The sequence below is a fragment of the Onychomys torridus genome, chromosome 9 (genome assembly GCF_903995425.1).
Source record: "Onychomys torridus chromosome 9, mOncTor1.1, whole genome shotgun sequence".
Taxonomy (NCBI): Eukaryota; Metazoa; Chordata; class Mammalia; order Rodentia; family Cricetidae; genus Onychomys; species Onychomys torridus.
The window spans coordinates 72,703,804-72,719,737 of NC_050451.1; the positions used below are offsets into that span (position 1 = coordinate 72,703,804).

Consider the following 15,934-nt stretch of genomic DNA (forward strand, 5'->3'; position numbering starts at 1 on the left):
AAGTAATAAGCAGACGATTAGCTACTTAACTTTTTTCTAAGGAAGCTAAGAGTAGCATTGATTCTGTTGACTTGTTTCTAGAAATTGAAAACAAAGACATGCTAGAAATGAGCTGAACAACAGGATTTAATTTGGTAAACAGATGTACTTCCCCCAAAAAATCAGATAGCAGGAGAGAGACAGAGAGAGAGAGAGAGAGAGAGAGAGAGAGAGAGAGAGAGAGAGAGAGAGAAATAAGACTGTCTTGCTTGCTGCTTACAGAATTTGGCTTAATGGGCATGTTTTTATTGACCTTCCTTACAGGATTACCACTTTGCTAGGAAGATGACTTGAATCTTAAATGTATTCATCCATGTCATCAGAAATGATGCCATTATCAGAGATAGGGTTAGCTTACAGAGGCAATAAAAGCATAAGGAAAGCATCCTCCGGGAAGACAAAGAATATTTACATAGTCTGTGGTCTGAAGTTCACACAATTATTTAAGTTGCTAGAATTTAAATTTGTCCTTGTAAACGAAACAGCTTTTGCTAACTATTGCATACCAGAGCCTAGGTTTCACACTGAATATAAATTAGGTTCTTCTGGAGACATCTTAACTCTTTCAAGACCCCACAATTATGAAGACATTAATTTATATGTAGATGGCAGCTTTCTAACAGAGTCTGAAATACAAAGGTAGCTAAGTTCAAACAAAGGAGAAGCTGACTCAATTTACACAACACTGCCACAGAAGACAGAAGAATAAAAGGACCTTAAGAGAAACCTGTATGTGATGAAGTGTGGGCCTCTCAGATACTCACTAATTCCATAATTTAAAAGGATTATTTAAATACAGGTTTTGATTTCAATAGCAATCTCACTGTTACTATTTTTTTTCTCATAGGGAAAGTAGTCAGACCTACAAATTTGAGTGAATAATATTGCCAAAGTTTCTTTTTTTATCATGTAAAATTGATATATTTAGACCTTGGGATTTTTATACAGATATGGTATTTAACAAATGGATCTGATTTTACGCTAAGCATTGCATATATCATAGGAATAGAGAGCTACTATGTAAAACTCGTAGCTTCTGGATCAGTCTGAAAACTGACATTACAAGCACCGAAACAAATGGTTTTAAATTATATAAAGTAATTGTTCCTATTGCAGATCACTAATTGGCTTTGGAAACTTTGAAATTTAACATTCCTTCCTACCACAGTCTCTTGTTCTCCTTTGTAAATATATATTGGATTGTATTCTTTCACAATATGGTGAACTGAAAAGTATGTATACTCTTGTTTTCCTCAAGGGTCATAACTCTCTCTCTCTCTCTCTCTCTCTCTCTATCTTTATTTTTACTCAGAATCATCCCTTTTCTTTTCTTTTTTAATTAAGAAAATGTTTTCATTCATTTTACACACCAATCAAAGATCCCCCTCTTCCCTCCTCCCACCCCCAGCCTCTCTCCCTGCAACCTATCCCCCACTCCCTCTCACAAGAAGACAAGGCCTCCCATGGGGATGCACATCCAGTAGACATATTTGTTTCTTAAGGCAAACGGATTAACCAAAATAAATATTTGGGCACAATGATGGTCCATGCAGATTATAGGGAAAGTCATTACATTTTCATTATCTGAAACTGAAATGCTTATTTTGAAGAAATTTTTAGAGGCTTCATGTAATTATTTATCCCTGGTGATTTCAATTATCTGCATTATTGAATAGAGCTCTGAGATTCATACTGTTGCCTTATTTGAGATTATTCTTCCTCTTATTGATACTTTATTTTCTAAAAGGTTTTACTTCTTCATATATGTAACCACATATATGAAAGGGGGTTGGTGATAAAGGAATATTAGAGAATAGGAATAGGAACAGGAAAAGGAAACATTTATCTGATGCATGATTGCAATCTATATTGGATCTATACTGAAAAATGAAAAAAAAAAGTTATTTGAACCTATTTTAAGACTTTAAGATTGTCTTTAAAATAGGAGAGGTAGCATAGTAAAATAGAATCTGAATAGCAAATATTTGGGAACAGAAGACCATGCCTGAGAACAGTTCTGGGAACGGTGTATCATGGTTCTGTTAAAGATAGAAAGATTTGAGATGCAAGCCTTTTGAAAACTATGCTGATTGGGATAATATTGTTTTTAGTGCATGTAGGTATTGTAGTGTCATAAATGGTGTTCATTATCTTCCATTAAAGAGTCAGATAATTCAGAAATCTTACAAGACATGTGGTCAACTGCTCAACCACCTTCGTGCTGAATTGCCTGCTGACCTGAGTCTATAATCTCATTCATAACTTTTCTATTCTATTTCCAGGTGCTAGCCAACTTTACCACCATGGTTATTTAATTTTATTTTTTGTTATTGTTTGGTGATGCAGCATACTTTCTTAAACTTGATAAAGCTAATCTCTCATAGTTCCATGAAATGTACATTTCTATGAGGTTATTGTTTCTGTTTCCACTTCTTTACCTGGAACACATTCTTCCTAAACTCCATATCAGTGCTATTCATCCTTTGAATTGAAGATCAAATAGCATCTTTTGTATAAATTCCTTCATGATATTATTATCTGCACCATTCTCCAGATTTCTGTACCCTGACATTACTATGACACAGTTCAAAATGTAATTGTTCATGAATCATTTCCTTTATGTGTAATTCAAATCTATTGCATACTTTCTTGAAATTTAAGCTCCTTGGGGATGAGTTAAAATGTCACAAACTTGTGAATTTAAAAGTGGTTCATTTGCCATAAACCACTACCTGTTATAACACCTAGACATAAAGTAGTTACTTAATACATTGATACATAATGAGTCATCAAGCACAATGATCTTTAAAGAAATTGAAGAAGCATGCAGAGCTCATGCACCCACAGAATCTCTGTATTGGAACACTGGGATTGCATTGTTTTGCTTTTGGTGGTTCTGCAAAAGTCCTTTTCTCAAAGCATATGCAAACTCGTATCTGTGTACTATACTAAGTCTGAGAGCCAGTTCTCCTAAGGGTGCCTGTTAGGAAAGAGATGGCTCCATTTAGCTGTGCCTTCACATCCAAGCATCTGCTGGTGCCCCAGGTGATAGACGGGTCTACATAAAAGGACTAAAGGAGGAGGGTAATTAAATTTTAAATGATAATCTCAGAGAAGTGTGCCATGGCACACACTTACATTTGTGCCATAAATTTAAACCATGTGGTTTAGAATCTCATTGTTTTATGTATCGAGTGCTTCGATATCAAATTTCCTTATATTGTTTTGTACTTGTTCTGTAACATAAATTTAATTTCAATTTATCTCAGCTTTTCTTCATCTCTGGGCATTTGCAATGCATTATCTATCTATCTATCTATCTATCTATCTATCTATCTATCTATCTATATCTATTAAAAAAAAGACACTCTGATAGGCATTTTATTATGTCCAAGAGGTCACAGGCACTTAAAACAATCCCTGAAGGTGAGCAGGTGTTTTAAATAGTGAGGGGTACTGCTCCAAGCAGCTCCAAATACTCAGCTGTGATTGGATTCACTTGAATAATATAGGCCAGTGGTTTCTGGTGTCTGAATGCATCTGTGGCAATACATTTAGAACCATTGTGCAATGCAGGTGCATGCTAGAGGATTGGTGCTTCAGTGCTGCCACGGTTTGACTATTTGATGGTATTATAATAACCTCCTCTTCAAAATGTGCTCTCTGCCTATCTAAAGCAGACAGAATGGCATCTCACAACTAAAATAAAGTCTGGAAGCTGAGTTAGCTGTGCATTCAACTAAAGTACGAGTGTTTCTTTCATTGTATTTTTGTCATGTGAATTATGTTTCTAAATTCTTATCATTTATGGATAATTTTTATAAAATAATTACACTTATTGTTTCTAATAGTAAGGGTTTCTCCCCTCCACCATTAAATCACTGCAGTGTGAACAAGTACCTTTTGTAATGAGTAGATTGTAATATGATATTTCATTTCTTTCATTGAAACTAAAATGCAAGATAACACCTTACCTCCACCTATAAACAATATAGCCCCTTGTGCTCAAATGAGAAATACAAGAAATACAAAGCAGTGGATGGAAGATTGTCTAGCTAAGTAAGTGATTGGTTTTCCCACATCACAATGTTCCATCCCCATTTTTCTCTTCTCTTGCATAATACACACGCCACGCTTATTAAAAGTTGGTTAAAACAAAGCAAGTGAGTTGCATGAGTACTTGTTAAGAAAAACTGTACATCTAATACAGCTATATTATCATAATTTAGTATACTAAAAGGGAAAAGAACAGTATTTGAGGCAATATATCTTTACTTCACATTCTTCACAATAATATTGAAAGTGAAATCTGTATTCCATTCATAGGCAGGAAGAGTGAAACAAGGTTTATTTTTATCAAATGTTCTAGTAAATGGGGTCACGTAACTTATAACTGGAATTAATTTGTATATAAGATCCTAGTTGTTTATAATGACTCACATCTTCACCACAGACTCTAGGGATTTATAGAATGGCAAAGGGAAGTGAATTAATAATAATATAGCCAAAAAAGGGAAAAAAACACTGTTTATGTTAGAGAAGTGTCATTTCACAGGATGTTACAAGTCATGCCAACTTAGTGAAAGAAAACCTGCTTTATTAGGCTTATTCAACTGTGTTGTAACAAGATTCCCAAGTTGGCAGTGATACTTTTTTTCCGAAATGTAAGAATATATTTGAAGAAATTGCAATGTGTTTTGTCCATAGAAAAGCATGTACTCCCTTATATGTGCATTTATGCATATACACTGAAGAGAGAAAAGAGAAACAGCAGGCTGATGTATGAAGCTCTATGCCCTGATTTGCATTCAAACGCCTTGTTTTGTCAAGGTTTGCAGGTAGATGAGAATTTGAGATGGATACTGTGTTTAGATTTTGTAGAATTAGTTTAAACAGAACTATGCCAGCTAGAAATATAGATTAATGCTTAGTCTACTTTCGAGACAGCTAATAGGTGTTATGGAAGCTTACATTGGTCAAATAAGGTAAATTAGAAATAAAAAATTAAAATGAGAATTAAAGTGGACTTCCATTTATAGAGTGATCTACTTGGAAACAACTCTAATTTTAAGATGTTCTAAGAAACACTACCTAAAACTGCTGTAATAGAAGAGCACTGTGTCTATTTAAAGCTGTTTACAAAACAGAAATAAAAGCATCTTAGTAGTCACAAAACACAGAAACATTCTAAATACCAATCCCCACAGACACAGCACTGTGAAACTTCCTCACTGACACTCTGATTTATAGACAGGTTTTCAAACATCTGTATCGCAGATATTACTACATTATTATATATACATATATGTGTGTATTTTAAGTAGATCAGAGTAGGATACTGAATTCATATGCTCACTCTGATGCTAGAAACACTGTGTGTGTGTTTTCTCAGATATAAGAACTTGCAAACTTGAAGGTAGCAAGTAAATCTGAAACCAAGAGCAGGGAATGTTTTGATGTCCTCTACTACTTCCCTAAATGGTAACAAGTTAATTGCTAAGTATTTTTTCTTAGGTGTTCTGTCTAGCACTTTGAAGATAAGGGAATAAGTTTAAACCTATGATTCATGATGTTTCCAACTGAGAGCAAGACAGAAAAGAATAATAAAAGTTTCACTATGAATTAAGATTTCTTTGGCTGATTACTCAACAGGTTTCCTCTATAGTAGACAAAACACACACACACACACACACACACACACACACACACACACACACACACGGCATAACAGAGAATCATCTGAGTTTTGCAAAATACTTACGTTTAACAAAAGTTCACTTTTCTTTGCTAACCCTTGCTGGCTCCAATGTCTTGACTTTTAGTTTTACTGTTCATTGTAGTTGCCAACATCTTTCACTGAGCATTGGAATAGTTAACTATATCTAATGATGTAGTGACATTCCAAGATTAAATTCTGAGTGTAAAAGGTAAATCCTGTCCTTTTCACTAAGCATGGTAAAAGTCCAATTATTTAAGTGTATTGTGTTTAATTATGAAAATATAAAGTTAAATATCATTAAGTTATTGATCTACTCACTGATTTCACACTCTTAACTATACAACAAAAGTGATAATTAAAATGTCATGTATTGATTTTTCTTATCTATCTATCATCTTTCTTTCTTTGTTTTTTGTTTTGTTTTGTTTTGTTTCTTTCTCTTTTCTTTTTTTCAGATAAGCTCTTACTATGTGGCCCAGACTAAAATACTGAACTGGCTGTCTGCCTACCTTAGCTTCCTGAGTGGTGGTTATATGGCATCCATCCATCCATACATACATACATACATACATACATATCTCCACATTTGGAGGGTATGGAGTCCAGAGTCCCAGTCCAGACTTCCCTGAAATTCAGAATTTTTCTACCTTACTATTCCAAGTCATAAAATTACAGGCATCTACCACCTCATTTAGCTGAAAATGAATCTTAACACCAAGTAAATGATTGAAGCTACTTGTTTGTCATGAGGTGTTTTCTTGAATGAGATATGTAAGATATCAGATTCTGTAACTTCTATTTGTTATTTGTCCATATTCAGAATTTGGACTGGTTTTTTTTTTGTTTTTGTTTTTGTTTTTGTTTTTAATAACACCTCAGTTTCTGTCATGTGGATTCTTTTAGGTTTCTGCAGTTTTTCCTAGAATGACCACATTCTTTGAAAGGGTGAACACATGGTTTTGAAGCAAGGATGGCAATAAACGTGAATCATTTCTAGGTAATCTCAGATTAGAAAGTAAATTGGATCAGATCAACTTTGTTGTGAGATCTTCTTCCCATGGCCTCTCTATTTGTATAACACAAATACCAAATCTATGTAAATACAGATGATGTGCTTGTACACAGTCTCCAAAATTGAAGTTTTATTATCCCATGTGTCTTTTCTTGGATCATTCCTTCCAAGACACGGAGAACAAATTAATTATCTTCTTTTATAACTATAATGTCTGACAGAATACTTTGTATGCTTTTCTTTATTTTACACACACACACACACACACACACACACACACTTAGTTTATTGGTGGCCCCTATCCTCCTAGTGGATGGAGCTGTGTTTTAAATGTACACCTTCCTAACAGCCTTCTTTCTCTTCATATCCCTCTATCATTCCTCTACCTTTACCTCTCTTTTTGTCGAAATCCTTTGCATTCTCTTGCACTCCATCTTTTTCTACTCCCTTTATCCTTCCTTTTACTATTCCCTCTTTCCTTACTTTCAACTGTTTCAATTGGCCTGATACTCTTCTTTCTAGCTAATTATTCCCTGAGTATAAATATGTCTTTTTCATACCTACCCTTTTGACTGTTTATTTATGTTCATTCAGGAAGGTTCCACTCATGAATTCTTTCTTGAACTTTGGCAGTTATAGTTTACTTTATGCTCATAGTTTCTGCTGTTTGTATAAAAATGCCATTCGATTTTCCTCACTGTCTGTGAACTGCTGGCGTCAAAATTGCAGTCTAAGTACAAGGTGAATAGCTTGTAATGTATCATAATCAATACTCAAAATTTGCTCCCCTGAATGTGACATAAAGGAGTCAAGCATAACGCTGGGGTGCGCAGCAGTGAGGCACAAACAGCCGTTTCATGTTGGCGGTTTCAAATTCAGGGTCGATTCACATTTTCTTAAATCTCCATTAGTCTATCTCTTGAAATCCATGTTGAGTCCATTCAGTGCTGGTTATTTAAGTAACTGAAATGGAAGTCCAGTCAATATTGAAATATAAAACCATGTCGGCAAATTTCAAAGAGTGTCTTAGTTGTAAATCATTTTAAGATAAAATGCCTGGCTCTAAAGGATACAAAAGATTAACAAAGTCATATGATAGCCATTCAGGTTAGGTAACAAAAATACCTGATGCTGAACCTTTGAGACATGAAAAACACATTTTAATCTGAGCTCTTATTTAAATACATGTCTTTCCACAGTGTTCTGGGTGTCTAGGTTCTTTTCAAATAGTTCATGTTCCTCTTAGCAGGTGTCCAATCAGAGACTGACTTACTCTGTTGGAACATAATTAAGACTGTTCCTCAAGATTCTTGCCTGCTTTACATAATAAATTTAAAAGGAAATACTGCATTTATTCCAAGGAAATTATTTCTTTTAAAATGACAAGTTAAAACAGATGCAAACAAATTAAATACATCTAAAAAGTCCACAAGTGTAAATTATGCATACTATGAAATATCACAATATTTTCTTTTGTCCAGGTGTCACTCTGATTCTTGGTAAAATAATAATCATTTCATACCTCAAACTTCTTGTGGTAAAATAGTTTGTAGGTGTGTTTGGTTGATTGATAAGTTCTTTATGTGCTTTAAATATAAAAATCAAATATTTTGCATGACTTTGAAACATTACCACATAAATCATTTTAAATTTGCTGTTTCCTATATCATATATTGTTTGTAGACTTCTCTTTCCTTGCAGAACACACATTTATTTGTAGGGATCATCTAGCATCAATTAAAAGACAATCCCTAGAGATCCTAAATGTGTAGGGAATTCTACTCCCATCACATAGAAGTAAATTGTAAATATCCTCTTCTCCTGGTAGAAGTCCCTGATCTAAAATGCATCATTAAACAAAAGGAAAGCAACCATTCACAGAGGAAGGAACAATTGAAAAGATGTAATTCAAAGATGTGGTTGAAAATATTGGAGTCAATGGGAAGTTCATAGCTCCCATCAGAACAAAGGCATCGTACTTCATGTTTCCTCATCAGCATCTTTAAAATAGTAATCATTAAATAATGGTTTATATAGATTCTCCATACCTCTACTGGCAAAAGAGAGAAGTACAAGTTCTCACAGAAAACATTAGTATTTAGGATAGGAAATCATGAAGTGTCATAATTCTGAACTATACCTGTTGAGTAAATCCATTTTCACCTACTTACACCAAAAACAAAAACCGAAAGTGAAGGAGATGCATAACAAGATCTGCATGCACATATAATAAGGCAGGAAAGCACCCTTTTGACAAGCTTATTCATAAAACAGTCCGATAGGGAAAATATCCATTTGCCACACTCAGTAGGGAATTATCAGCTTAGGACACAAGCCTTTTATGTCATGACTGCCACCAAAATAACAATTACAAGTAAAATAAGGATGAAATATTTTAAAAGAAACTCAGCACTTATTATGGAAAGTTGTGATCCACTCTTTACCTGTTATTTGATTTAACAAAATGAATCCTGATCGATCTTTTTGAAGTTCACTGTTTCTAGGATGGGCTATATAGAACAAAGACTAGATTCTCAGGGGATTAGGTTATAGTGATGCTGTATTCCACTGAGAATCATTCTCCAGTGACCACTTTTTACTTCTTCCCAGGTTATGGGAATTCGTTAATATCTGGAGACTAGACCTAAATAAAACCATTGTCTCAACCAGCAGGTTTATGCAACCATCCTGAAATGTTTTAATTATTGTTTTCTTTTCCTTTTTAATTAAGAGACCAGAGGTCAAGCAAGCCCACTGAGAGCTGATCACAGCCTCAAGTAGAAATGCCAGAGAAACTCTAATGATCGGATTTGCCGTTTTCTCTTTTGTTTTGCAGAACCGGAAGAGTGCATTAATTGCACAGATGAATGCCGAGTGCTTGGTCATTCTGATAGGTGTTGGATGCCACAGTTCCCTGCAGCCAACCAGGCTGAAAACGCAGATTACCGCACAAATCTCTTTGTACCCACAGTTGAAGCTAATGTTGAGACTGAGACTTATGAAACTGTGAACCCCACTGGGAAAAAGACTTTTTGTACATTTGGAAAAGACAAGCGAGAGCACACGATTCTCATTGCCAATGTGAAACCTTATTTAAAAGCCAAACGTGCCCTGAGCCCTCTCCTCCAAGAGGTCCCCTCAGCATCTAGCAGCCCCACCAAGGCATGCATCGAGCCTTGCGCCTCCACAAAAGGCTCCCTGGATGGCTGTGAAGCAAAATCAGGGGCTCTAGCTGAAGCAAGCAGTTCCTATCTGCCCACTGACAGTCAGTATCTGTCACCCAGTAAGCAACCAAGAGACCCTTCCTTCATGGCTTCTGATCAGATGGCAAGAGTCTTTGCGGATGTGCATTCCAGAGGCAGCCGGGAGTCCAACGAGATGGGAGCTGTGCTGGAGCAGCTTGATCACCCCAACAGAGATCTGGGCAGAGAATCTGTGGATGCGGAAGAAGTTGTGAGAGAGATTGATAAGCTCTTGCAGGACTGCCGGGGAAATGATCCTGTAGCTGTGAGAAAGTGAGGGGGGAAAGGCATTGGCGTTTTCTTGTCTCTTCTGTTGATTTAAAAAAAAAATGATTACTCCCGGTGACAACTCATTTTACAGGGATGGAAAAGGACCAATGCTGCTTTCAGGCTTTTAGTGAACATCTAAAGTGCCCACAAGTATGTTCTTTTCACTGCTGTTTCTTTTACAGAAATAACAATGGTTTTGACCAAACTTATATTAGGACAGAATTAATGACGCATAAGGAGAAACAAGAAAAAAGAGAGAAGAAACTGGAGAGAAGAAAAAGGAGGATGAGGAGACAAGTTACCTTTTGACAATCTGTTAGGAAGGTATCTACAACGTGGGACTTCAAATGTTTCTGATCACTCTAAGACTGTCCTCTGAGATCGATGCTGACTTAACTGTTTACCTATAAACCCCATACAAAGCAGGGTCATATTTGTTATCTGTGGTGGATTTCTAGCTGACATCACAGGCTTCTACTGAAAGTCCTGCAAAGACCTTGCAGTAGTCCAAGCTCCACCAAACATTAACACATATTTGTGGTAAACATTTCTGTATAAAGTACCTGCCAAGCATAGAAACACAAAGACCATTCCATATCATTAGTCAGAAAGCAAAAAAACATATATATATATAATAATAACAAAACAGAAAAAAAAAATACAACAACAAAAACCCTTGGTCATTTGTAAGACACTTCATGTCGTATAAAAGTTCAATGTAAAAAGATATAGTCCGTGTTGTCCTGAACACATGTAGACCTATTCACTTCATTAAAGAAGACAATTTGAAGACTTTAAAATGTCTATTTAGCATTTTAGTGTCCAACAAAGATAGAAATGATGGTGAGTTTGTTTTACACTTGAGCAATTCTGAATTATGGGTTATCATTGAATTGTAATACTGAGAGAAAATTGACATGATTGAAATATTTTATTCATTTTTGGACACTAAAATAGCTCAGGAAAGTGAAAAAAGTCTTAGACATAACAAATCACATGACCATTTAAATGTGCAGATGTAAGAAGATTCAATGTGTTTACATCAAATGACATATTTTTATTGATTTATTGCAGATTCTGTGCATATGAGCCAAATTGTTGAGTGTATAAGAGCTATATTGTGTATTTTATTAAATTAATATATAGTTGTGTTGCAAAAATATTTGGGCTTATATTGTAAATGGCAAGTGTTGCCTCGGTAGCTGTCGAACTCTATGAGTTTTGTTTTTTCCTGCTTCCTTTTCCCCATGGAGCGTGGGAAGCAGTGCCTCAGAGCAAAGTCTCTTGTTTAATGTATAGTCTACCAAGTACTACAGTACATGATTCTGTTCAAAATGTGTTTGAGTGAGCTGATGGAACTAACTGAAAGGTCAAAAAAAAAAAATACATCTGTCAGTCATAGTTCTGTGCAAGTCCTTGTAGAAGCTTTGATTCAAGTCATGCTAAATCATGAGAGCTACATTTGTACCAATACCTGAAACTCATTTACCATGTTTTCAGTAACATAAAGCTCTGCCTATGTAGATATCATAACATGGATTGGTTCTCAAAAGTATCTTCAGTGGTTCAGGTGTGTGTACACATCGTATTACTAAACATGGCAAATGTTTTAATGCATGTGTGGTACCAGTGCTGGTTATATGCATTGTGTACTGTGTTTCAAGAGGTCTTGGTCTTAACAAAATTTGTTTTCCTTTATCTCAGTGCTCTTCTGCCTCCTTTTATTGGTGTCCTTTGAGAACAATACCCTTTATTCCATCACTTGGTTGCACCTTTTCTTGTGACATTTAGCAAGTTTCCAACCTACTTCCTTCTTAAGCTATGACAACTCTAATTTCAGGAATTGGGAAAAATAAAATTAGCACTCACAGAAGTAGTAGCAGATGGAGAAAAGCCTTGATTGACATTTTCCTTCAGCATTAAAATTTTGTTTTTGGCATTTAACAGCTTCATGGCAAACAGTTTGAGCCCATACCTTGGAAAATGTGGTGCTGAGTTAAATAAAGGCTGTTTGTGCACTGGAACAGAAAAAAAAAAAAAAAAGATTATTTACAAACTGGGAGAGAATTTTGTGCCTTCTTTTCTGGCCACCAAACCAGTGTAGAAACAGCATAAATGTCATAAAATCCTTATACTAAAAACAGAAGGAAAAGCAAAACAAACATTGAACTAAATTAAGTTTTGTAATTAAAAAAAAAATCTGCTGGAAATATTTCCACCATTTCACGAAAGTTTTAGATTGCACCTCACTCGCAAAATTGCTCTAGGGGTGAGAATGGGTGACTCCCCTCAGCCTTATTCTCTTGAGAACTGCATTTGGTTCTTGGTAAGAGCCTTTACACAGCTCTTCTCTTGCTTTTTGTTATCCGTAAATGTTGAAATTAGAAAAGAAGGGAACTTGTACATGTGAAACCCAATTGACACTGTATTTTGGCCAACTTATGTATCTCCAGTGTGTTGTTTCTGTTCTATGATGTTACTTTTTCCAGGAGACTACAAAATGACTTAGCTTGAGAGATAGTTGAAAGTTGATGGAAAACTGTTTCCTTTTTGTCTTTCCAAGCTCTGCCTCTCTCACACTCTTCAGATAACCATGTAGTAAAATCTAAAGCCGTGTGCAAATGAGTTCAACACAAAGAATAGGTTTATTTTTTAAAACTTGCTAATTCTAAGTAACTAGCTGTTCAATGTATTGTCAGTGTCTGATGACACAGCACCACCATGCAAGTCTCGAAATTGATCGTGCCAATATGTGAGGGATTGACTTGAAGCTGCCACCAGTAATTTCCTAGTGCTAGCTGTTTAATACATTATCTGGATTTAGTAGTGATTATTGATTTACAAGTTGGTGGTAGTTCAAGTCAGGACTCTGAGCTTTTATAGTTAAGGGAACCTTGCTTTTATTCATCTCCCTGGGACCTGCCTTTACCACAGAACTCTGGTGCTTGGCTTCCAAGGAAACCTTTGTGATGCCAAAATCATACCTTTAGGGAGCAATGTCTCTAATGGGTGGTATATCATCAATAGAGTGGAAGAAGTTTCTGGAATTTAGAGTGCTTTACACACACACACACAAAAATAAATAAATAAATAAATAAATAAATAATAGTGTCTTTTAAGTTTATAGCTATTCAATTAGGGAAAAATTACATTTTGGAAATTTTAGTAAAAGACTCAACAAAACTAAAAAAATGCTTAATGGTTAACTGCAAATAAAACTTCAGTAATGAAATCGTTTCATCATCTGTTAATAACGAAAATGTTTTTTTAAAGTTCAAAATAGTAAGAATCAGTGTTAGACTATATCATAGTAAACACTGACGAGAAATATCTTATGTAATCTCAAAGAAGGTTTTCACATTGTTTCTTTATCGAACAAATTTATCCCTATTGCAAACAATATACAAAAATCGGACCCTGTTTCTTATATTCATTGAATCATTGGGTGAGAAGTTGATTGCTTCTTTCTCTAAATTAACTGAGCACTTGTAAAACATAACTTTCCTTTTAAGGATGTAGGCACTGTTCAAATTTAAAAAAAGAAGCACCGTAAAAAATAGTTATGTAGTAATGAGCAGTATGCTTTATGAGAACCAGGTTAAAAGCTGTTTGTTGCCTAATAGAGTGGAAGTTGCTGGGGTCAACAAATAGACTAAGGACCAGCATAATATATACCTACTCATTATTGTCTAATTATATTCTTTTGACAGAGAGACAACATTTATCAGAGCATTAATTCCATGAGAGTTTTGGCTATCAAGATGTGTTGATTTGAAACATAATTGAATGAGGCCTGATTAAAGTCTGACTCTCCTGTCCCCAGTGTTTTGCAGGTTAGCTATTTCCATTTCTCAGTCCCATCACATCATAAGGCTCTTCCTGCACCAAGTGATTGGTGAACAAGGACAACAACAACAAAAGCAGCATACATTGTATGGATTTATCTCAACGCTATTGTTTAATGGCTGTGTTTCATGTGACCTGTCTGGAAAATGAGGACTCCGAATAAAAAGCTATTACTAATAGTGGTGTTGCCTTCCCTTGAATTCATTAACACAGAAGTGATGCTTTCCACACTGCACACCACAAAGGACCCTAGGCATAATTGTTTTTAGAAAAACAAATATGGTATTACAATTGTCTTTGCTAATTATCTGCTTTCCTGTAAAATGAGATTTAAAAATTACTTAATAATATCTGTCATTTGTTTCTAACAGGAGTGAATTAACTTTCTTTCACACATCTTGGATAAATGGGTTAGTCAAATAATTACCATGAAACCATGACCCATAGATTCTTACACCTTTCATTATTTACATGTGGTGTAACAATAATTTGATACAAGATCTCAAAATGATTCAGAGAAGTCACTCAATAAAACTCCCCAATATCTCATATGAATGATGAAGGCATCTGTGTGTAAGAACATTTACAGTAAGTATATGTTGATTTAAACATTTTAAAATTACAAGCCGTTTCAGCAAGCATTTGTTGAATTCATATTGACTAGTTAATATGCCCCAATATTACACTGTGGCTACAGGAGGGTGCCAGGGTTGCCCTCAGGTGGTTATAAACAACTGGGCAAGTTAATCCATCCAGTTCTTCAGAAGTGCATTAGATTACTCCTGGATTTCCTGAGTTACCTCAGACACCCTATGTTCTTGCTAATTCACAGTAGATGAGAACTTCCACAAGTCACATCTAAATAATATTTTGCCTCATAAGCAGTTTTAGTTTTATGACATCATCAACAATTATTGTTGTATTAATTAGACTTATTATCACAGAGTAAAGAGTTACCTGTCCACATTTTGGTTCATTTATATGTTGAACTTTTTGTTTCAATGAACATTAAGCTAGATGCCAGTGGCGACAGAAGGGTCCTAAGGTACAGAGAAGCACCAAGACAGCCATGTTTTGTATGCAGAATCCTTACAGTTTATACCTTAGTGATACCTATGAACATGGGAATTGTCCTGCTCTTTTCTAAGAGTAAATAGCTAACACCATTAGCCTATTCTTCTGTTCACTGCTTTAAAGTGTAAGGGCAGATCAAGGCACTGCTTATTCAGTCATGTAAATCATGTGATCAAGGTTGAGGGAGAATGGGATCATTCAGGTGAAGAGCCCTCTCTGCCTATGCCACAATTAGGAGGAGGAGATCATGAGCACAGCTTATAAGAATGTTTCAGTGTGTCAATGAAATGCTAGTCTCAGAAATTACACCTACTTTGGAAGATGGAAGCACAAAACTGTGGATCACCCAATAACTTCAAAAACAAATTACTTGTTATTTTTTGAGTTTTGTAACCTATTTTTGTTATGAGATATTTAAAGTTTGTAGCTTCTTAAAGTCACATACCTTGTTCAAAATTTTTCAACATTTTTTAAAAGAGGTAAAATACAAATTTTGAACTTTGTTCCATTTTTCATAGCTTCTATTTTGTTAAAGTAATTGGCATTTGGGAGAGTTTATATAAAAAGTATTCTTATTTTTTTCATGGTTTACTGTGGCTCTCTGAACAACAAGCAAAACAATTACACAAACTTATTTGATACAAGTGAATTCTAGCTCTAAAAGACTTTTTATCTTGCAAAGTTTTATACAATAAACAGAGTCACATGGTTCTCTGAAGCAACAGAACACAT

General features: G+C 35.1%; 1 protein-coding gene across 4 annotated transcripts in view; it reads left to right on the top strand.

Moving 5' to 3' along the window:
* The window catches only part of Pcdh17 (protocadherin 17), a 92,019-nt gene extending 77,712 nt beyond the window's left edge, over positions 1–14,307 (top strand). For all 4 annotated transcript variants that reach the window (XM_036199025.1, XM_036199028.1, XM_036199027.1 and 1 more), the window contains one exon: positions 9,607–14,307. In XM_036199025.1, the coding sequence (XP_036054918.1) occupies positions 9,607–10,289 (683 nt within the window). In that variant the 3' untranslated portion in view covers positions 10,290–14,307. The remainder of the gene's footprint in view (positions 1–9,606) is intronic.
* Positions 14,308–15,934: the final 1,627 nt, after the last annotated feature.